Raw genomic sequence first — 24,278 nt, forward strand, 5'->3', positions numbered from 1 at the left:
GTTAGCTATGAAAGGGGAAGGAAGACTCATGGTGGAACTGGTTGGCCACCAAACTTCTCTCCATAGCCAATGAGCCTACATCACTCAAATGAGGACAGGTATGTCACACACAACACAATATCTAAAAATCCAAGCAAGCCAAAGGAAAGCTCCCACCTCCAGCTGACTAGCATATCTTCTGTTACCAGGAAAAAAAGGAGAGGATTAAAAGTGAATGAAAAAGGATACAAGGGGATAAATTACATGCTGCCATCTTTGTTCTGTTGAGAGGAAACCTAATACTTCTTGAAAGAGACATTTTTATGACAAATGATGGAGATGTTTTCTTTAGAACAAGGGAGTTCATGCAACTATAGTTTTCAAATTGTACTTTGGCAAAATGTAAGATCCCATCCAACTCTCCCAATTTTACAAGGACAGTTCCAATTACTCCTCTGTTGCCACATTTGTTCAGCTGCTTGTAAAATGTTCATTTCTCCCTCCCACCACATTCCTCCTTTGTCCTAAGTTTGCTTCTATTGCTGCAGGGGGACAGAATAGGGAGAGGCAGAATCTTATCCTTCCCAATAGGCTCAGAAAAAAGCAAATTGCAGCTGCCTTTTCTAGTGTATGTGTTTTCCCTCATTAATAACTTCTGGCGTTGTGACCACACCTACATGTCACTTGGTCACAAGTGTCCTGAATTTTTGAGAAGTATGTGCTTTTCAAAAAATATTTTCAGCAGGATTTCTGATTGTTGCATAATGCTTCACTATTCAAATACCAAGTGACCATGACATGAAATACTAAATTTAACTAACAGACCCAGTTCTGTCTGCATGATGTGAAATATACAGCTTGCATCAATCAGTATTTGGCCAAAAAAACCAAATGCTAACCATGACAAGCTCTCTTAATGCCATCTCAAGACAAATGTATTACTGATTAAATCCATTATGTAACTAAGTAGGGTGTACTTAAGATGGCAATCTGCCCTAAAAAAACATGTTTTTACCACAGTGCAATGAAATAATGCAATAGTGACATGAATAATTTCTTCAAAGAGATTACTCAGATATTACTCATGCTTTCTAACCAAGTGCCCAGAAATAATCCATCCCATGATTATATTCCATTACTCTAACTGGAACCATAACACTAATGTCAACACCTCAGTGATTTGCATTTTATAACATGCTTTCTAGAGGAGATAATGTCAAGATACTACAGAGTCGCTAGCCATACAAGACTCTCAGGGACTCTCTAGTCAACAACCAATCTGTATTAGTGATGAAAGTTGGAATTTGTAGACAAGATGCCTATATTAGAAATCCTTTTAATCACTCTCAAAATCAAGGCTCTCAAATACCAAATGAGCTGTATACGCTGTTAGGTGCATAACCTCCCACATTTCAGAGACGAAAACCAGGACACATGTAGCCAGGCAACATCAGAACAAGGAAAAGACAGCAAAAAGTTATTAATGAGGAAAAACAGACGAGCTTTATGAAGCTTGTCGCACTTTGTTTCTGCCCGAGTGTGCAGGGAAATGCAAGATTCATCTCTTATTCAACTACCTTTATACTTTAAACTCAGTTTGCAGGAATGAAAGCAATCTGAGGAGAAAAGGGGAAGGTAGAAAGAAAAGACAGGAATTGGGATGTTTTTAGAGCAGCTGAAAAAGTTGGATGAATTAATCAGAACTGTCCCTATCAAATGGGAGTGTATATAGATCAGGCACGGGCAAACTTCGGCCCTCCATGTGTTTTGGACTTCAATTCCCACAGCCGATAGGAATTGTGGGAGTTGAAGTCCAAAACACTGGGCCAAAGTTTGCCCATGCCTGATACAGATGCTACAGTAGATGTAGGAGACATGACCCTCCAGATTTTTTAACTACAAGTCCCTGCATGCTAGCTACAGCAGCTGAGATGTGCTAACTGAATTGCTACTATTCCCACAATTGCTTTAAAACAGTGTTTCTCGACCTTCCTAATGTTGTGATCCCTCAACAAAGTTCCTCATGTTGTGGTGACCCCCAACCATAAAATTATTTTCGTTGCTACTTCATAATTGTAATTTTGCTACTATGATGAATAGGAATGTAAATATCGGATATTTTAATTCACTGGACAAAATTTGTCACAAATACCCAATACACCCAAATTTGAATACTGGTGGGGTTGGGGGAGATTGATTTTGTCATTTGGGAGTTGTAGTTGCTGGGACTTATAGTTCACTCAATCAAAGAGCATTCTGAACTCCACCAACGATGGAATTGAACCAAACTTGGCACACAGAACTTTCATGACCAACAGAAAATACTGGAAAGGTTTGGTGGGTACTGACCTTGAGTTTTGGAGTAGTAGTTCACCTACATCCAGAGAGCACTGTGGACTCAAACAATGATGGATCTGAACCAAACTTGGCACGGATATGCAATATGCCAAATGTGAACACTGGTGGAGTTTGGGGGAAATAGACCTTTATATTTGGGAGTTGCAGTTGTTGGGATATATAGTTCACCTACAATTAAAGAGCATTCTGAACCTCACCGACAACAGAACTAGAACAAATTTCACACACAGAACCTCCATGATCAACAAAAAATACTGCAATTTCTGGTGGTCTTTGGCGACCCCTCTGACACCTCATCACAACCCCCCAGGTTGAGAAACACTGCTTTAAAAGGGGGTAATTGTTTTTAGGCTTCCCTGCGAAAGCATTCCTCATCACGGTCTTATTTAAATGTGTTATTAAATCCATTTATTTTTTAATTGCAACTTTTCATACGCCAGAAACTTAATAACACCAACAAAAAGTAATCCAGCAAAAACTACAATAGACAAAAGTGTTCGTACTTGTATCTTCTTAATAAAAAGAGCTGCACCACAATTTCTTCCAAACATGCAACAATGAAAAGAATAAGAGTACAAGAGGGACTCAGTGCGGCCTCACCTGAGCATCAAAGGATGCTAACAGCATAAATACCATAAAAATTACAACTTACAATAAAATCATTTTAAAACATTGTACATCATCAGTAAAATTTAACAATAAATTAATAGATTAACGTGCCAGTAAAACCAAGCCGAGCGGGGAGAATCCATGTCGCAAAATCCAAATTTCCTTTTCTTATTGCCGCTGGCCTCTAATGGAACGCCTGGCCCCCAGAGCCAGGTCTTCAGTTGTCTTCTAAAGGACAGGAGGGAGGTGGCCAACCTGATGTCCTTAGGGGGAGAGTTCCACAGATTGGGGGGGGGGGCACTGCTGAGAAGGCCGTCTTGTCGAAGGCTTTCATGGCCGGAATCACCTTGCTCATTCCACAGATATATAAACCCTTTTTCCTAGTTCCAACAGACCTCACTACCTCTGAGGATGCTTGCCATAGATGCAGGCGAAACATCAGGAGAGAATGCCTCTAGACCATGGCCATACAGCCCAAAAAAACCTACAACAACCCAAGGCCCTGTCTCTCGTCCCCACTAACCGCGTTTGTGAGAGTGGTGGGATTGAGAGCAGGGCCTCTCCTGATGATCTTAAGCTTCATGATGGTTCATAGCTGGAGATATGTTCTGACAGGTAATTGTGAACATTAGGAATTGTGAACATTAGGAAGAACTTCCTGACTGTGAGAGCTGTTCAGCAGTGGAACTCTCTGCCCTGGAGTGGTGGAGGCTCCTTCTTTGGAAGCTTTTAAACAGAGGCTGGATGGCCATCTGTCGGGGGTGCTTTGAATGCTATATTCCTGCATCTTGGCAGGGGGTTGGACTGGATGACCCATCCAACTCTATGATTCTATGTGAGTTGAAGTCCAAAACACCTGGAGAGTGGGCTGAAGTTGGCCCATGCCTGGCATAATGCATTATTATTATTATTATTTTCCCCAGGCCATTCCAGGGGGTCCCCCACAGTCTTTCTCCTACTGGGCAGGCTTAGCTGGCCTTGTGCTGACAGTGCCACCTTGGCAACACAGCCATAGGCCTCTCTTGCTCCTCCCTCAGTCACAATACCAGCAGGCCCACTACCAGGGCAACCCAGAGGGCAGGTGAGGCCTGCGCGCAGGCGCAGTAGCGGCCCTCATCCCCAGCAGCTCGGGTTGCTCCCCTGAACTGGCAACACCACTAAAGCAGAGGGCCTGCGAGGAGGGAAGGAGGCCAAACGTGGGGAGCCGCTGGGAGGCCCAATCGTCATGGAGCCCCCCGAGAAAGACGAAGGGCCGCTCCTGCCCCCCATCCACGGAGCTGCGCCTGCGCCGCCGCCTCCCGTCTCATCTCCTCTCCGCAGACCCAAGTCGGCTCGAACAGCGCCCCCTGCTGGTGAGAACGTCCTCGAGAACGCGCTGTGATGCGCATGCGCAGGAGGGAGGGAGGGCAGGAGGAAAGCACGCATGCGCCTTGGCCTTGTTTAGCCACAGGAGCAAGGAACAAACCATTCACAGCTGCGGGGTGTGTTTCTACTATCACAAAATCATAGTAGAGTTGGAAGAGTCCACATCTAGTCCAACTCCCTGCCATGCAGAAAAAGCACAGTTTTTTCCAAACTTTGGTCTTCCATATCTTTTGCATTTCAGCTCTTGCCTTTATCTGGCTAAGCTTCATGGGGACTTCAACTTCCTAGGAAACGCCTGGATGGCCAAAGTTTGCCCACGCAATTGATGCAATTTGACCCCCCCCCCCTTTAACTACCATGGCTGAGTGCTATGGAATTGTGGAAACTGTAGTTTTGCAAGGTCCTGAGCCTTATCTGTCATTGCACAAAACTGCAAATCCCAGGGTCCCATAGAATTGGACCATGGCAGTTAAAGTGTTAAACTGTGCTAATTTTGCACTCTAGATGCACCCTGAGAAATATCTATAACATGGAACTCTCCGCCCCGAAGTGTGGTGGAGGCTCCTTCTTTGGAAGCTTTTAAACAGAGGCTGGATGGCCATCTGTCGGGGGTGATTTGAATGCAATATTCCTGCTTCTTGGCAGGGGGTTGGACTGGATGGCCCATGAGGTCTCTTCCAACTCTTTGATTCTATGATTCTATGTTGCAATCAAATATACAAATAGAAGTGCTCTAAAAAATTCAGAAATCCCAAACCATTGTGCTTCCAAGCATTTCAGTTAAGGGATTATCAATGGTTCACTACATCTGTCTTTATTTGGTTATACTTTGCTAAGACAAGGTATAAAAGAGGTAGCTGGGTTGGAAGGAACTGTTGATTACACAAACCCAGAGCACTGGTGTGCATTAAGGGCTTCATGTTGTGTGCTTTTGTGGGAGTTGTGTAGTTTGAAGCTAGCTCCAAACTGCATTAAATGATCAGTGTAGATGGGGCCTTAATCATAGAATTATCAAAAAGAAGAAGGATCTTGTGTCAGGCTAACCCCTTACCTGACAAAACCCAAATCAGAGCTTCTATCCATGTCCAAAATCTGGATCTGGGGTTTTACTCATATCCAAAAAAACAAAAGAGTTGCTTCTTATGTACCTGTTGCAACATTAATGGGGACGATGCAGCTCTCTAGATGTGTGAACTGTTAGCATTCCTCACCATTGGAGGTGCCATCTGGGGCTGGTGGGACTTGTAGTTCTGCATGAAGTTGAGGACCCCCTCCATGTTACAGGATAAAAATAATTGCAAATGCCTTAGCACAAATTAGATACTAGGACTTATATTTTATCCACTTGTATGTTTGCCCTTTAAACAAATGTATTGCTAAAAGAAATCCATACATTAAATACTAAAAGGGTTTTCTTAAAAACTACCATACGTACAAACCCAACATTGCCCAAGTGTTGAAGGGGCCTTGTCCCCTGACTTCTTTCTTTTTTTCCTCTTCCTCTTCCTTTCCTTTTCTTCCATCCCCTTATACCTTTCCCCTTTATTTTCCTTCCTTCCTTTTCTTTATTTTTCTTTCTCCTCCTTTCCTTTCTTTCTTTTTTTCGTTCCTTCCGCCCTACCGTCCTGCCTCCTTCCCTCCTTCCCTTCCCCTCTCCCTTCACCTCATACACATGTCAATTTTCTTTCCCAGTGACATCACAGAGGGCCATTTCATATAGCAGCAGCCTTTGTGGAATAAACAGACACACACACTTTTGTTTTTTATATAAATAGATAGATGGATTGATTAATTAATTATATAATGAGAGATGTGTGTGTATCTTCTATATAACTAAAAATGTAATGTTCGTTTGTGGGATTAACAGAACTCAAAAACCACTGGACGAATTGACACCAAATTTGAACAGAAGACACCTAACAACCCAATGTATGTCCTTCACTCAAAAAATTGATTTTGTCATTTGGGAGTTGTAGTTGCTGGGATTTATAGTTCACCTACAATCAAAACACATTCTGAACCCCACCAACGATGGAATTGAACCAAACTTGGCACACAGTTCTTCCATGACCAACAGAAAATACTGGAAGAGTTTGGTGGGCAGTGTCCTTTGGTTTTGGAGTTGTAGTTCACCTACATCCAGAGATCACTGTGGACTCAAACAATGATGGATCTGGACCAAATGAATACTCAATATGTCCAAATGTGAACACTGGTGGAGTTTGGGGAAAATAGAATCTTGACATTTGTGAGTTGTAGTTGCTGGGATTTATAGTTCACCTACAATCACAAAGCATTCTGAACCCCAACAAATGATACAATTGGGCCAAACCCCCCACACAGAACCGCCATGTGGGCCACAGCAACGTGTGGCAGGGGGCATATATATTCTTCTCTTGGTACTGTTCCATTATCCAGGCAGAGGCCACTAGGAGGTGCTAGAGAGTTAAAGATAGTCCATTTTATTGGGGGGTGGGGGGAATTGAAGGAGAAAAACCATTTCCCCGTTTTTGCTGGTTATTCCCCCTCTCCCCCTTCCCATATCATAAACTAGGGTTATTTTCATGATGGCAACACAGATGGGGTGGGGGAATAACAGGAATACAGGGAAAAATGGTTTTCCTCCTTCAACCCACCCTCCACCCCCATAAAATGGACTATTCTTCTCTCTCTAGCTCCCCCTTTTGGCCTCTCTACAGTGATAATGGAACAGTGCCCTTCTGGTTCTTGCTTTGAAGCATGAATAAGAATATCATTTGAAATTATTTCTAGAGCAGTGCTTCTCAACCTGGGGTCCCCAGATGTTTTTGGCCTACAACTCCCAGAAATCCCAACCAGTTTACCAGCTGTTAGGATTTCTGGGAATTGTAGGCCAAAAACATCTGGGGACCTCAGGTTGAGAACCACTGTTCTAGAGAGTAACTACATGAGTCCTCTGTACTAAACCAGCCCAGAGCCTTGTGGCATCTTACAAATGAACACATGTATTGTGGTACCTTTTGAATTACGTTCATAGCACCTTTATGCATATATCAATTATTGCAATTGTAATACCATGCCTAGAATTACATGAATAAGGCCTTGCCATTTTGATTTTTTTTAAAAGTAAAATTCTTTAGGTTTTGTCTCTTTAAACTAAAGCAGAACAGATTCTGAATGTTGCCTTTATAAAGATTCTGTGAGTGCCAGTTGGCTGATCAGAGAAAGAAAGGAAAATGCAGGGCAAGGATATCCGTGAACTGGCTAAACTGTAAGGATAGTTCCTGTATTCATACCTGAGGATTAAACTATATATGATGATAACCATGCAGCTAACAATATCTACAGTAGTTTTGTGACATAAGGAAAATGGTCCACAGTCCTGATCTGGATCTCACCAGACCTTCTTGGTGTCAAGATACTTGAGCAGTTTGGGAAAGATAGGTTAATTGCCATTTTAAGACTAGGATAGGTTTAGCATTTATAGCACTTAACCAGTACTGTCTTTAGTAGGTAAAATAAACTGGGATCCTTATGAATCAACAATGAAACACGAGTTTGTCTTTAAACCTGCAACAGATGTGGATGCAGATTGGTAAGATGACATTCATTTAACCAATTTCAAGCTTTCAGTCATTTCATGGTTTTTTGGCATCTTAAACCACTTTTGCTGTCAGATTCATGTTGATAAGGACACCTTTGTGTCCCTTGCCTTGATACTTCAATTTTGGAGGAACTTTACTGATGCAACAGTATGCTTGATAAGTAGATTTAAGGGCCTTTGTGTATTCTTTTGCTTTCTGACATGTTTCAAAAATCAGAAATTGGTTTGCAGCCGTTTCTGGTTTTGTTTTGGGGTTTGAGGAGCAATAATAATATAATATTATAATTATAATTATATATTTACATTACATGTAATATTACTAATAATATTACAACATAATGGTATAGTGCAGTGGTTCTCAACTTTCCTATTGCCATGACCCCTTAATACAGTTCCTCATGTTGTGGTGACCCCCAACCATAACATTATCGTTGTTGCTACTTCACAACTGCAATTTTGCTACTCTCATAAATTGTAATGTTAATATCTGATATGCAGGATGTATTTTCATTCACTGAGCCCAATTTGCCACAAATACCCAATAAGCCCAAATTTGAATACTGGTAAGGTTGGGAAGGGAATTGATCTTGTCATTTGGGAGTTGTAATTGCCAGGATTTATAGTTCACCTACAACTAAAGAGCATTCTGAACTCCCCCAACCATGGAATTGAACCAAACTTGGCACAGAGAACTCCCATGACCAACAGAAAATACTGGAAAGGTTTGGTAGGCATTGACCTTGAGTTTTGGAGTTGTAGTTCATCTACATCCAGAGAGCACTGTGGACTCAAACAATGATGGATCTAGACCAAACTTGGCACAAGTACTCAATATGCCCAAATCTGAAGACTGGTGGAGTTTGTGGAAGATTGACCTTGACATTTGGGAGTTGTAGTTGCTCGGATTTATAGTTAACCTACAATCAAAGAGCATTCTGAACCCCACCAATGATAGAATTGGAACAACTTCCCTCACAGAACCCCCATGACCAACAAGTAAGACCAACAGAAAATACTGTGTTTTGGTAATGCATGTTTACACACATGGTCTAAGAAACAGAAAAGTGGCCCCTCAATCTGCCAGAATTGCTCATTTGTTAATTATATCAGACTGGACAATTAGGACAATAGATCCCCAGTATATATTTTTTACTCCCCTACCATAATTTTCTTAATTGTTTGCCCCAATTTACCACCAAATGCTCTAGGGCAGAGTTTCCTAACCTTTGGTCCTCCAGGTGTGTTGGGGCTCTTTCACACAAACCTATATCCCAGAATATCAAGGAATAAAATCCTACATTATCTGTGTGTGGACTCATATAACCCAGTTCAAAGCAAATTTTGTGAGATTTTCTGCCTTGATATTCTGGGATATGGGGTTGTGTGGAAGGACCCTTGGACTTCAGCTCCCTGAATTCCTAAAGTTGGGGCAATTAAGGCCCCTTCTACCCTGCCATACAATCCAGACTTTCAAATCAGATAATCTGGATTTTATATAGTAGTGTAGAAGGGAGGCTACAGAACATTTGTGAGCAGTTTTATTTACCCTTGGAAGGCCACAAACACTCTCATGGGTTTGAGGCCAGAATCATTGGGTTTTTGTAGGTTTTTTGGGCTGTATAGCCATGTTTTAGAAGCACTCTCTCCTGACGTTTCACCTGCATCTGTGGCAGTCATCCTCAGAAGTTATGAGGTCTGTGGGAAACTAGGAAAATGGGGTTTATATATCTGTTGAATGTCCAGGGTGGGAGAAAGAACTCTTGTCTGTTGGAGCTAGGTGTGAATGTTTCAATTGGTCACCTTGATTAGCATTTGATGGCCTGACAGTTTTTAGGTGTGGCTTGTTACTGCCTGGGAGAATCTTTTGTTGAGAGGTAATTAGGTGTTCCTGATTGTTTCTTATCTGGAGTTCCCCTGTTTGAGTTTAGTTCTCAGACCTCACAACCTCTTAGGATGGCTGCCACAGATGCAGGCGAAACGTCAGGAGAGAATGCTTCTAGAACATGGCCATACTCCCATGGGTTGTAACTTGCTTCTTCCTGATTAGATTAATAAAACCATTGTCTTTGCTTGAACTATACTTTAAAAATCAACATAATGAGAGATATCTTCGGGTATAAATGTATTAAAAGTAACAACAACAACAACAACAACAACAACAACAATCTGTATTGTTCCTTGCAGTGCCAGAACAGGGACAGGGCATGTGATTCCCTTTCAAGTGGATGAACCAACTGCAAGGAATATTTACAAAGATGAATACTGCTGGAAGCCTTATTCCAAGGCAGAACCTATCAGGAGTGGCAGTGCATCGGGAATAAGGAGAAACAACCCACAGCCTGGCAACGTAATGAATGCCGTGTATTTCTATATTATATATTTTATTTTACAAGTGCTTCAGATTTAAATTTGTATGTAATCACCTGTTGCTCTCAAACTACTCCTCAAAGAAGATGCTACAGGACCTAAAGGTTAAAATGAGTCTTACTGATGTAACATTGTGGTTAAAAATATTTTCCATTTTAACTCACAATATATATATGAGACCCTATCTGGATTGGGTTTCCTGTGCGAGATAAGGAAGATTTAAATTCCACTCTCTGCTGATTTTTAATGTAGACCACTCTGTATGGGAATGAAATCAAGAAAAAAATGCCTTGCTATTAGTGGAGTAATATTTCGTATTTTAAATAAGTTCTCTGCAAGAGACCCAATTAAAAAACACAGAGGGAGGTAAGATTAAAACTTCACTTTCTCATGTATGATGGACCTTATCTAGGTTGATGTCATGGATAGCGTAGATGAGGGCTTGGCTGTTGAACTAGGGCAGTGGTTCTCAACCTGTGGGTCCCCAGATGTTTTGGCCTTCAACTCCCAGAAATCCTAATTGGCTGGGATTTCTGGGAGTTGTAGACCAAAACACCTGGGGACCCACAGGTTGAGAACCACTGAACTAGAATTCAGCCAGGAACAGCAACTCCCTCAGCGACACCCAGAAGTAACAACTACTTACCCTGCTGGTCAAACACAAGAGCAGTGGTTCCCAACCTGTGGTCTGTGGACCACCAGTGGTCCGCAAGAACGAAAATATGGTCTGCAACCTCACCATTACTACACTGTCAGGGGAAAACCTTAATGTCAGGGGAAAACCTTTACCTTTACCTATTATTATCACACGGGTTTCCTTGGCAAGATTTGCTCAGATTTGTTCAGATTTGTTCAAGATTTGTTGTAGCTTTTTCGGGTTGTTTGGCCATGTTCTAGAAGCATTCTCTCCTGAAGTTTCACCTGCATCTGTGGCAGGCATCCTCAGAGGTTATGAGGGATTCACCTTTGCCTTCTTCTGAGGCTGAGAGAGTATAACTTGCCAAAGATTAGCAGTTTTTTATGGCCTAGATGGGATTTGAACCGTAGTTTCCAGAATCATAGTCCAACACTCAAACAACTATGGTGGCTTTTCTAGCATGCGTAGTTGTGAGTACGAATAGTAGTATCTTTCAGTCACACACTTTACTCCAAGTAAAGTAAACAAATGGTAAATCATAAGGAACCCAACTCTGATCTGGGGCCAAGGGTTAAACCTCCCATCAGGCTATATGCCCATGTTCTATTGAGGAGCAACTATTCTGATAGATATACATAAAAATAGGGTAAAAACGTTTAAGGCATGGAAATTACAATTTTTTTAAAAAAATCCTTTTAAATTTGAGATCCATAGATTTTGGTATCCACTGGGAGAACCAAACCAGAGCAAATGGGTCACTGTATAACATACAAAGTGGGTGAAATGGAGAAATGCTTGTACTCATACCATCTTCAAAAAAATTAGGAAAATCAAAATCCTAAGCAAAAAAATATTAAAAAGCATATTACAATTTTTAGACAGTTTTTTTCACATTGAGCTTTTTTCCTGCTTCCTTCCAACCGCTCGCTCCGTTGTATTTTCAGCGATTTCTGATATGGCAAATGCCTCGAGGGGAAATGCCATTGCCTACGGAAAGTTTTTCACCTTGGACAAAATCTATTAGCAAACAAGAGATTGAGGATGTATTAAAAAGGCAATATAAAACATCTTATGCAAGAGATTATTTAGGGATACAACCAGGTAAGGCTTCTTGTTTTGGTTTTGAAATACTGTTATTAAGATGACATTGAGGTGAGGTTCATGGTTGCTTCTATAATCCACAAGAGGAGAGTCATGTATCCCCCAGGATTGTGTCAGCCTTTTTTTGGAAGAAGTCATTTAATTTAATTGCTGCATGTCCTTTCCCACTCTCTCCTCTTACATATAAAATCATTATAAGCCATGACTTAGATCCTTCATCATGTGTGTATACACACATACATATACATACACATATATATACACACATACACACACACTCGATGAAGGATCCAATACATGGCTTGTAATGATTATACACACACACACACACACACACACACACTTTTCAATAAGAGATGAAATGGTCTACTTGAGTTGGTACTAAGCCACAGAGTGCCTGTCACAATGTATTGCTGATAAGTGAAAGACAAACTGTTAATTTACTACTAATTTCTGATGGATCACCAAAGATTCTGAAAATTTGGGTGCTTTTGTGGCATTTTGGATCATCCTTGTAATAAATTCCCTATTCCAATTAGCCCTACAGTTTCAGCCTCAAAGTAACTAATATATTGAACAATTGGGCTGGGTTGATCAGTGAGTTCGATGTGTTAATGCGCAACTGAATCCCCCAATTCTCTCTTCTTAAATGAAAATATTCTAATAAGAGAGGTAGAAAATATAATCAGGAAAGAGTTATTTAGCAAAATAAATATCTAGCCTTATGCTGGTTCCATACAAAATGCATAATAACACCTCAGTTTCCAACAAAATAACAATTCTTCCTGAACTCCCTCTGCATTCTCAGCTTCCAAAAACCTTTTTGAAATCTTTTCCATTTGCCTCTGGGCTTTATTACACGGACCCATTATTTCTCTGCAGTTGTGCTATCATTGATAGCAGATACATACCAGGATGCGCACTTCCAATATTGCACCTCTCTTCATTTACACACTTGCACTGATTTGGTAGTTTGTGATCCCACAACCGTACTTCTGCATACCATCATAACATTGCCTTCCCAGAATTCTGCTTTTCTGATTTTTTTTTGTAGAAAACAAAACAACACAAAAAGGTTAATATAACCCTAAAATCTATATAAATAAAAATGTAATGTTCGGGATTAACATAACTCAAAAACCACTGTGAAAATTGAGACCAAATTTGGACACAATACACCTATCAGGCCAACGAGTGATCATCACTCATAAAAACACTGAAAAACACAGCAGAAGAGACTTAAAAAGCAAAAAAAAAAAACCCCACATTAAAACGCATGCGCAAAACCATATATATACACAAACACACACATATATGCATATATACACACACACAAAACAGGTACACAGGAAGGAAGGAGAGGAGAGGAGGGAGAGAAAGAGGGAAAGAAGGAGGGAAGGAGAGAAGGAAAGAAAGAAAGGTAGAGAAGGAAGGGAGGAGAGAAGGAAATAAAGAAGTGAAAGAAGGAAGAAAAGAGAGAGGGAAGGGGAGAAGGAATGAAAAAGAGAAAGAGGGAGGGAAGGGAGGAAGGAAAGAGAGAAGGATGGAACCAAAGAGCAAAGGGAGGGAGGTAGAGAAGGAAGAAGAAGGGAAAGAGGAGGAAAAGAAAAAGAGGGAAGGAAGGAGAGAAAGAAAGAAGGAAAGAAAGAGGGAGGGAAGCTTGGCCATAGCAACGCGTGGCAGGTACAGCTAGTATTAAATAAGAAGAAAACAGACAACTTAAAATTAGTGAGTGTGAGGGGGAATAGGATGGGAATCCCATCCTCTGACATCATTTTACTGCCTGAATGCTGGGAAAGAAACAGAATGGACCCATCATGCCAGATGGGTGATGGGAATGTTTTAGTGATAGGTTTTGCTCATTTATAGTGAATGATGAAATAATCACAGGAAGAAAGCAGACCAGTAGTGGGATCTGCATGCCATCGTGTGAGAGGGATCATCACCAAAGGTGATGGTACAGCTTCAATGCCAATTAGTCTCCAACTGGCCCGTCTTAAGTCTTACAGACAATATTTCATTTTTATAATTGTTTTTCCATACATCGTTCCCCTTCTCATGCTGATAGCAGTTTCAAGTGGTACATTTAAATTCATAAGGGGTTGCATCCTTCTTTGCAATACCTTAACCTGGATCCAAATGCCCACAAAACACACACAGCTGCTTTTAATATAAAGGAGGTAAGGAGTCAAAGCACTGCACTTTTTGCTTCTCCTTAGATTCAGGTTTAGTTGCAACTGAAGCTGTCCTTATTCAGACCAATAAAGGTTCAGTAGTTGATTTGGCATGCACATCTATTAGCCAAATCTCAGAACACTAAAAAAAGAGAGATAGAGAGACATGTGTTATTTATCACCTCTAGCACTGATTTCTACTCACTAATTTTGAGTTTAATGTGGTCTAAAGATAATGTACTGGATCCTTATATTTACTATGACATTTCATTTTAACTTTTCCAGGTGCCGCAAAAGATGATTTTACAGCTCCTCCAGATTGGAAAACATTGGTTCCAAGGCCTCCAGATACTGAATTCAGGCGTAATTTCCAGCCACAACCACATGATCCTGATTTAAAGTATTTTACTCGGAAATATGGTTGCAATGCAAAGCGCACAACTCCAGTAAAAGGCGCTGGTGAGAATATCTTGTTATTATACTGGCTTCACGACTTTGGCACAGCTTTTAGAATTTGGTTCAGTGACTCAGTTGTCATGCAGACAATACATTCTCAGAATTCTCAGGATCACCTCTGTTCACATATTTGTTGGTCCCCTGTGTTGACACATTGGATTAGAAAATTTTAATTATTTATTTTAAATGTTAAGAGAGTTAGCTTTGACCTAGGGGGCAAAGTGTGACAATTAGAATTAGCAGGATGGAATAAGGATTTGATGCTATCTTCTGATATTAGTTATTCTATATATACTCTTCATTTTATTGTACTCAGTTCATTTTTCCAAGGGGTGAGATGTTCAAAGAGACTAGCACATAACTCAAGTTTGGTTTCCTTTGAAATAAAGTTATTGGAGACACTTTTAGAGTAATATTTGTTTTTATTCTAGAAGTATTTAGGTTGACTACAGGTACATTCATAAGTGTTGTCGAAGGCTTTCATGGCCAGAATCACCGGGTTTTTCAGGCTGTATAGTCATGTTCCAGAAGCATTCTCTTGTTGCATGCCATCCACATCTATGGCAGGCATCCTCAGAGGTCATACCCTCGCAACCTCTGAGGATGCCTGCCATAAATGTGGGCAAAACATCAGGAGTGAATGCTTCTGGAACATGGCCATACAGCCTGGAAAACTCACAGCAACCTGGTATATTCATGACTTGAGATTCCAATAAATGGTCAAAGCCATTACTACACACCATGTTCCCAGAGAAAGGCATTCCTTTATCCTGCAATATACTTCCAGAACTTGTTGGGGAGACTCTTGTTACAGGTGACATTTGAGAATGTTTAGCTTTCTTAAACTATCCAAATGCTAACTACTGCTGGAAAGCGAATGCCAGACTATATGGAGACATGAGTTGATGTCATACAACCAGGTATAAAGCAGAGGTTGTGTCTAAGTCCCAAATACTAAACTACACATTTAATGTCTCATTTGCTACTGCAACAAAATAGCTGTTTCACATTAGAACAGTCAATAAATTAATTTAGTGTTCCCAACGAACACTAAATTAATCTGAACCTCAACAGGGAGAATGGAGTGGAAAAAGAGCCTGCATCTGTGGCTGGCATCTTCAGAGGATCCTCTGAAGATGCCAACTACAGATGATGGTGAAATATCAGGAGAAAATGCTGCTTGAACATGGCTATACAGTCCAGAAACCACACAACACCCCCAATTTTAGTAGTTGTCTGCAAAGTAACTTTTTACAGCATTAACGAACTGGAAGAGACCACAAAGGCCATCCAGTTCAACTTCTTGCCATGCAGGAACACACTATCGAAGCACCCCCAACAGATGGCCATCCAGCCTCTCCTTAAATACTTCAAGAGAAGAGGTGTGCATTTTTCTCTTCCACCAATTCTACAATGTTGTGGCTTGTAGTTAAAGGGCTGAAGTGGCATAGGAATCAGCATCTTCCAACTATCTCTAAATACTAACTATCTCACTGAATTACCCTCTCTCTCATGGGCATGTTTCCCCAGTGGGCACCAGTACTATGGCAGGTCAACTGTTTCTATGCTCTGTTCAGGAGAGCATGGAGTCTCCAAAGTGGGGGCTTTGTTGATGACAGGGGAGGCATTAGCATAGGGCATGGTATACTGGTTGGAAAGTTGTTCTTTTAGATTACAAATCTCCAGTAGCACAATCTGTGACCATGCTGCTGAGGGATTCTGTACCAAAAGAGCCATTTTCCAAGCCCCAATAAGGCAGCAGTGTCAGACAGGACCACCATGGAGAGCAAACCACCTCCTGCCCTATCTCTTTGGGAACATATGAGCTAGAGGTTCCAAAGGATAAGTGTAAATAAAAGGTCAATCATCAGAGAAAGGCAGACCAAAAGGCTTAAATAGTATGAGCCCCATAACTACGGAACTGGTACCTGTGTTTCACTTAGCTATATCCAAGGAAATATGTCATCTCCAGAAATTTTCTAGTTCTTCCTGTGTGATTATAGGGTATGTTTCTGCTGGAAGTTACCAACGAATCATGCCAAAAGACCTAGAAAAATTCCTAAGAATTTTCTAGGTGCTCCAGATTAATTCCGGCAACTTTCAGTGGATGCAACTTTCATTTCAGTTTTCTCTTTTCACAGTTACTGAAAGAACATATCATTTGCAAATATGAAGGTCATATAGTATTTGTTTCATTATTTAACAGTTTCACTTGCCTCTTACTGATTTGTCTCCACAGTTCCTTCAGTGTCATCTGCCCAGATCTGGAATTATGAACACAGTAAACAACTGTCCACCTACCAAAGAGACTTTGGAAAAGATTATCTTGAAATGGTATCAGTTTTGAATTCTCTAGACCCAGAAGAAATTAGAGCCTATGTGGACAGATCTCCTTATCCAGGTAAAGTAGGGCAAGAATATTCCATTGATTGGGCAAAGGCAATGGTGAAACTAAAAGTTGGTAAACTTCCTGCCTGTCAGACCTTTTTAAATGTAGCGTAAGTGCTCTAATTATTCCATTAACAAAGTTTCCATTTTCTCAGCTGATGAAAGAGAGATTTTATGAGTGTGGAATGGATGGTAAATAGAGAAAATGGACAAGACGCCAGCTTGTAAATGAGCTATACATTAAGTGAGTATTGAAAGGTAAAGTGAGTGAACAGGTGCTGGCTGACAAAAGAGTGAATGAATGGGCAGCTATCCTTATATCTTTATATGTCTCTTCTTTTCCAGTTTCCCTTTCCAATCATTCCTTTTCATTCTTTCCTTCCCAGCCACATGGTTTTCAGTACTTTTTTTTTAAAATACCCAGTTGATATTCCTTGGACACCCACAGTCCCCACTAGTTTCTTTTGGAGAGAGGGATCTCATCTCTCCACTTTTCTTTCACTAAAGATGTGTGTATTTCTATAAACCCTCTGGGTCATTTTCTTTTTGTGGAGCCCCCGGTGGCGCAATGGGTTAAAACCTTGTGCTGGCAGAACTGCTGACGGATAGGTCAGCGGTTCAAGTCCAGGGAGAGCAAATGTAGCTACATTTTGCCAAAGATAGGCAAAATGTATCCTCACAGGAAGAAAAGAAAAGCAGAAGTAACATGATGGAGATCTCATGGTCTACCCAGGGAAGTTTTAAGTTTAAAAGGAAGTTCCCTCACAGAAATTCAATTACTACATCATCAAAGGGGGAGAAGACAGTGGATAGCAGTGAAAACAAAAGACTTTATTGAATCATAGAATCATTGAGCTGGAAGAGACTTTGTGGGCAATCCAGTCCAATTCCCTGCAAAGAGGAAAATCACATTCAAAGTACCCCCTGACAAATAGCCATTCAGCCTCTGTTTAAAAGCCTCCACCACACTCTGGGGCAGAGAGTTCCACTGCTGAACAGCTCTCACAGTTAGGAAGTTCTTCCTAATGTTTAGGTGGAATCTCCTTTCCTGTAGTTTGAAGCCATTGTTCCACATCCTAGTCTCCAGGGCAGCAGAAAACAAGCTTGCGCCCTCATCCCTATAACTTCCCCTCACATATTTATACATGGCCATCATGTCTCCCCTCTTTAAGAAAACATGCATAGGAATGTGGAGGAAAGGAATCCCTGAGCTTAGCCCTGTCTCTAGTCTTGCTAGTCATAGAGGACTAGAAGCTTGAGGACATAAAAACTTGTGCAGTCCAGGGATGAAACCTAACAGAAATTGCTGTTTGCATAAGGAGGAAATTTTTCTTTGGTGAGAATATCAGAAGAATGTCGCTTATTGCTATATATTTATTACATTTTGAAATCTCCCAGTGACCAGTGTTCTCTTTTTTAATGGCAAAGGTGCCTTGATGCTGTTTCCAATCTCCCCTTTTTGGGCAAAGTCCTGGAACGTGTGGTGGCCTCACAACTCCAGGCATTCTTGGTAGACACGGATTATCTGGATCCGGCACAGTCTGGCTTCAGGCCGGGGCACGGTACTGAGACAGCCTTGGTCGCCTTAGTGGATGATCTGCGCCGGGAGCTCGACAGGGGGAGTGTGTCCCTGTTGGTGCTTCTGGACCTCTCAGCGGCCTTCGATACTGTCGACCACGGTATCCTTCTGAGACGCCTCGCGGGAATGGGTCTTGGAGGAACTGTTTTACAGTGGCTCCGCTCATTCCTCGAGGGTCGGTCTCAGAAGGTGTTACTGGGAGACTCCTGTTCAACCCCACAACCTTTGTCTTGTGGGGTTCCTCAGGGCTCAATATTGTCTCCCATGTTGTTTAACATCTACATGAAGCCGCTGGGCGAGATCATCCGGAGTTTCGGAGTGCGATGTCATCTGTACGCGGATGATGTCCAACTCTGTCACTCCTTTCCACCTGCTACTAAGGAGGCTGTCGAGGTCCTGAACCGGTGCTTGGCCGCTGTGACGGTCTGGATGGGGGCAAACAAATTGAAATTGAATCCAGACAAGACAGAGGTACTCCTGGTCAGTCGCAAGGCCGAACAGGGTATAGGGTTACAGCCTGTGTTGGATGGGGTCGCACTCCCCCTGAAGACGCAGGTTCGCAGTTTGGGTGTGATCCTGGACTCATCGCTGAGCCTGGAGCCCCAGGTTTCGGCGGTGACCAGGGGAGCATTCGCACAGTTAAAACTCGTGCGCCAACTGCGCCCGTACCTTGGGAAGTCTGACTTGGCCACGGTAGTCCACGCTCTGGTTACATCCCGTTTGGACTACTGCAACGCTCTCTACGTGGGGTTGCCTTTGAAGACGGCCCGGAAGCTCCAACTAGTCCAACGTTCGGCAGCAATGATACTAACGGGAGCGGAGCGCAGGGAGCATACAACTCCTCTGCTGCACCAGCTCCACTGGCTGCCGATCTGCTACCGGGCTCAATTCAAAGTGCTGGCGTTGGCCTTTAAAGCCCTAAACGGTTCTGGCCCAACTTACCTATCCGAACGTATCTCGGCCTATCAGCCCGCCAGGACCCTAAGATCTTCTGGGGAGGCCCTGCTCTCTATCCCGCCTGCTTCACAGGTGCGGCTGGCGGGTACGAGAGACAGGGCCTTTTCTGTGGTGGCCCCGCGGCTATGGAACGCCCTGCCCTTGGAGGTAAGATCAGCCCCTTCATTGATGATATTCCGAAGAAGATTGAAGACCTGGATGTTTAAGCAGGCATTTGGTTAACCCAATGCAACGAATGGTAACTGACTAAAGGACTGGCAACATGGATGACGAACTGGATCACGTTTTTAGTTAAGAGTCGAACTGGATTGGTATTGATGTATGAATTGTGTTTTTATGTTTTTTATGTTTTTTATGCTTTTAACTTTTTTACTGTTGATTGTTATATTATGTTGTAAACCGCGTTGAGTCGCCGGCTAGGCTGAGAAACGGCGGTATATAAATATAGCAAATAAATAAATAAATAAATAAATAAATAAATTGATGCTGCATTTTGTTGGACTCTTTCACAATCAACCCATTCTCTGTTCAAATGTGAAACAATTCTTCGAAATTGTTTTGTCTGAATATTCAAGCTTAGTGATACCCTTCTTTCCATTGTCTGTGCAGAAAAAGCAATTCTTCAGAACTTCCTTGACAAGGTCAACAAAACATTCCCAAGGCCTTCCTCCTCAAAGAAGATGGAAGAAAATCCAGTCAAAGCATGTGATGATTGTCAGGAGAAACCCCAGCCATCCTCTGGGCAGCTGGACCACAACTGAATGCCCTTCGGGTTTCTCTAACATTAAACCTTTTGAAGAGTTACATCCCGGGGTTTTAAGTTTTTATTCTTTAGGCTTTGGTTTGAAATGATAAAAGATCAAAGCAGTTATTTCTTTTGAGCCCCTGATGGCACAATGGGTTAAACTCTTGTGCTGGCAGGACTGCTGACTGACAGGTCAGCGGTTCAAATCCAGGGAGAGTGGGGAGAGCTCCGTCTGTCAGCTCCAGCTCCCCATGAAGAGACATGAGAGAAGCTTCAAACAAGGATGGTAAAACATCAAACATCTGGGCGCGCCCTGGGCAAGTCCTTGCAGACAGACAATTATCTCACACCAAAAACGACTTGCAGTTTCTCAAGTTGCTCCTGACACAGAAAAAAGGCATTATTATCACCTCACCTACCTTGAAAATATAGTCTGAATTCAGGAACATTTTTTTTCATAACATAAGAGGTTGTGTGCTTCATCTATTACAAATAAACTCCCTTCACACAATCCCAGTTACGCTGAGGATGGGATTTTGCTGTGCTGTTTTCACATTATAAAAGTGTTGCAACTTTAAATAAAATGGTTAAACAATATCATTTATTCTGAAAGCGGAAAACGTTCATTCTGTCTTTCATTTTGCAGTAGCTTACAAAACGAAATTGATTTCTGGATGTCAAATAACTGGCATTATGGCATTATTAAAGAAAGTATGGATTTTGTGTTAAATGGTTTTTATCAACTAACTAAATAATTTCATATGCATGTGATAAAAATAATTTTGAGGGCAAAGTATGATTAGTTTTCTCTAAATGCAGCTGTTAGACTAGGTATGGACAAACTTCAGCCCTCCAGGTGTTTTAGACTTCAACTCCCAGAACTTAAGTTACAAACATTTGACTTTGAAACCACTCATAGTTAAGAACAAGGGTGAGACAACAGGAAGTGAGAAAGATATACCCCTTCAAAAGGAAATTCCCTCCCAAAAGAGTCATCATGGGGAAACGGTATCTCCATTGAAGCTTTAGCACCAATCTTTGTTTCCAAATTTTTCAAAATCCAATTCTTACAGGGACAAACAGTGAGGTGAAATCTTTTGAACGGGCACAAGCAGCAAAACAAACACCACAGAGCTGTTAACTCTTCCCTAGGCTATCCAAAATTACACACACACAGCTGGAGTTGCACATAAAAATCTACCTGTTCTGACTTTCATAAAAATATAGGCTAAGAACAAACCCTATTCGTAACTTTGAAACTGCCTGTAAAGAGAAAATAGCCTCAAGGGAAAATTTAAAAGCTGCAATGCTATTAAGTTCTCAAAAATCTCAAGTAAAACCTTATTAAGGATTGCCAGAACATCTTGTATACCTGACATTTGGCTGTATGCAGCATGCATTTGCTAGGCATCTGCCTCCTAATACCTAAGGCTGCATGTGTCCTTGAGATATATATGCAATCCAAAATCCCTTGTTACTCATGAATAGTAGCCTCGATGGATTTCTCCCCCCAAAACTTTCCTTGCTTCTACAATGACATTGATCTTTAGGAGACACCTGGGGATGCTGCACCTTCTAGTTTGCTTTCTCTGTGTTTGCTTTGGAACTTGAGGGAGGTGCCGTGATTGGAGCGACGGCACACTCCAAACAGAGCAACCTACCTAATATTTTACTTTCCTTGGAGCCAAGTGGCCACAAGCTGCCACCTAAGGGACCAGGGAATGCAGAGCAGAACTGAGTAGCTTGGAACTGGAGTGTCAAGTGTATTTGTAGCATTATGCTGTTGAGGAGAAAAGCACGACCAGTTTCTGCTTCAGGGAAGTTAGAAACATCCACACTGAGCAGGTAAGCAGGGGAGAAATGGGACAAGAGCAGAGATGTCTCTCTTTTTGAAAACAAGCACAGATATATTGCTGGCTGTAAAATTAATAATGCAGGGAATGTAATTGCTGTGTGAAGCCAAGAGTGACTGCTGATCTGTATTGTTTGAAAGCCATTTCCTGTTGTCAAGGAACCAAAGTGGCTATTTTTAATTATAATGAATGGTCATTTTCTATGCCAGGCATTCAGTGTCTTTGCCTAGCAGTTTCCCACTGCAGTCCTTTCAGCACGTATACCTCATTTGTGTCCATTCTTTCTGTGATAAAACACATTTTTGTTTTGTTTTGTTTGCTCAGCTTGCTTTGCTTGGTTGGGAACGTGGTGTGGATTATAATTAGCTTTATCCTCTGAGTATTGGCCAACAAGGGAGACAATCTTGAATTGGTTTCATGGGTGAGGTTAAGATAGGAAAAAGTTGAAGCTGTTTTAGGAAAAGTTAGGAGAAACTTAAGAATAAAAGGATTAATGCTTTGCTGGGGCAACTGCAAAGAAACTGAACTGCACTTTTTCAATATTTCCCTAATCATGCTAGCAATCCTTTAAACAGCGTTTGAGTGGATCGTATAGCATTTCCTCAAAAGGTGGATTCAGTCAAGATGTCAATCTGCTCCAGGTTTTACTCCAGATTTTAAAAGCTCTATCCAAGGTACTGAATCCTATCTCCAAAACAAACTCTGCATTTTGGATAGATCCTTTAAAGCAGTGGTTCCCAACCTGTGGTTAGTGGACCATCAGTGGTCCTCAAGAACTAAAATATGGTCTGCCGTCTCAACGTTACTACACTCTTGGAGCAAGAGTGGCTGGTCTTGCAAAACTCTCTTATAGTGCCGGGGCTTATTAAAAACAGTTTTCTGTGGGCAAGCAAATGGCGATTATTGGATGGCATACGTTCTGTATCAGAAACTAGAGCTGATGTGGTCTACCCAATGCAATTTTTTGAATCAGTACCCCAAATAACCAAACTGAATCTAAAGTTGACCAAAACTGGTTTGTTACCCTTTTGGTACTAATGTTGGAGAGTAGTCCCTGGTCAAAGTGATCCCTGGTCAAAAAAAAGTTGGGAACCTCTGCTTTAAATTCTGAACTGTGAGCCAGAGCAGATTCACTGTCCCAATAACATTGTCAATAAAGCTGTATTGATCCAAATCATCACCTAACAAATTGCGACAGTTCTTCCAAAAAGAGTTCTTTCTGTTTTGAGTTATATTTTACGCTTTGAAGTGTTTCTAAGCAAACTAAGTGTTTTTCTAACATGTGTTGAGTTCTCACAGCAAAACCAGCTTCATCATCCTGCTCATAATGTGATGGAAATTCCACACTATGATCAGGAAATCCTCTAAAGTTACCTATAATTTGAGAGGGTCTCCATGAAGAGGACTTTGTTGTCTCCTTGTATGAAATTCAGGAATGGAGGAGCAGGCCTAGTGGAGTCTCTTGAATAGAATTACTATCAGCCTTGGTTTCCAACCCAGCAAATTAGGAGTTCAGTGGGTTCTCTAATTCAGGATGCTCCCTTCTGTTAGAAAAGTAAAGGTTTCCCCTTGATATTAAGTCTAGGCAAGTCTGATTCTGGTAGTGCTCATCTCCATTTCGAAGCTGAAAAGCTGGCGTTGTCAGTAGACGCCTCCAAGGTAATGTGGTCAGCATGACTGCATGGAGTGCCGTTACCTTCCTGCTGAGGCAGTACCTATTGATCTATTCCCATTTGCATGTTTTTGAATGGCTAGGTTGGCAGAAGCTGAGGCTAACAACAGGAGCTCACCCTGTCCATGGATTCAAACCACTGACCTTCTGACCAGCAAGTTCTGCAGCTTAGTGGTTTAACCTGCTGTACCACCATGGTGCCTTTGTTGTTGTTTATTTGTTCAATTGCTTCTGACTCTTTGTGACTTCATGGACCAGCCCATGCCAGAGCTCCCTGTTGGCCGTGGCCACCTACAGCTCCTTCAGAGTCAAGCCAGTCACTTCAAGGATACCATCCATCCACCTTGCCTTTGGTCGGTCCCTCTTCCTTTTTCATTCCAATTTCCCCAGTATCATTGTCTTCTGCAAGCTTTCCTGTCTTCTCATTATGCGGCCAAGTACTTCATCTTTGCTTC

At 41.6% G+C, this 24,278-nt stretch overlaps 2 protein-coding genes across 3 annotated transcripts in view; both read left to right on the forward strand.

Annotated features, from left to right (window-relative positions):
- Nucleotides 1–3,986: 3,986 nt before the first annotated feature.
- On the forward strand, nt 3,987–20,357 carry TEX26 (testis expressed 26). 2 transcript variants are annotated; one of them, XM_060770863.2, is made up of 7 exons: nt 3,987–4,298; nt 7,801–7,885; nt 10,079–10,241; nt 11,843–11,999; nt 14,459–14,632; nt 16,869–17,030; nt 20,163–20,357. In XM_060770863.2, the coding sequence occupies exons 1-7, from the start codon at nt 4,172–4,174 to the stop codon at nt 20,312–20,314; spliced, it is 1,020 nt and encodes a 339-aa protein (XP_060626846.2). In that variant the 5' UTR covers nt 3,987–4,171; the 3' UTR covers nt 20,315–20,357. The 2 variants fall into 2 exon arrangements, with proteins under 2 accessions (XP_060626846.2, XP_060626847.2); XM_060770864.2 differs by having other exon boundaries at nt 7,804–7,885.
- Nucleotides 20,358–21,839: 1,482 nt separating this feature from the next.
- The window catches only part of LOC132770271 (cilia- and flagella-associated protein 337-like), a 43,604-nt gene continuing 41,165 nt past the window's right edge, over nt 21,840–24,278 (forward strand). The window contains exon 1 of the mRNA XM_067466593.1: nt 21,840–22,143. Coding sequence (XP_067322694.1) covers nt 22,076–22,143 — 68 coding nt within the window. The 5' untranslated portion in view covers nt 21,840–22,075. The remainder of the gene's footprint in view (nt 22,144–24,278) is intronic.

This window comes from Anolis sagrei, chromosome 3 (assembly GCF_037176765.1).
Source record: "Anolis sagrei isolate rAnoSag1 chromosome 3, rAnoSag1.mat, whole genome shotgun sequence".
Classification (NCBI taxonomy): Eukaryota; Metazoa; Chordata; class Lepidosauria; order Squamata; family Dactyloidae; genus Anolis; species Anolis sagrei.

Excerpts from the sequence above, each read along its gene's own strand:
- TEX26 (XM_060770863.2), top strand. The coding sequence starts at position 4,172 with ATGGAGCCCCCCGAGAAAGACGAAGGGCCGCTCCTGCCCCCCATCCAC. Across the intron at positions 4,299-7,800 it reads TCGAACAGCGCCCCCTGCTG|TAGGTAAAATAAACTGGGAT; the intron begins GTGAGAACGTCC and ends TACTGTCTTTAG. Across the intron at positions 12,000-14,458 it reads TTATTTAGGGATACAACCAG|GTGCCGCAAAAGATGATTTT; the intron begins GTAAGGCTTCTT and ends TAACTTTTCCAG.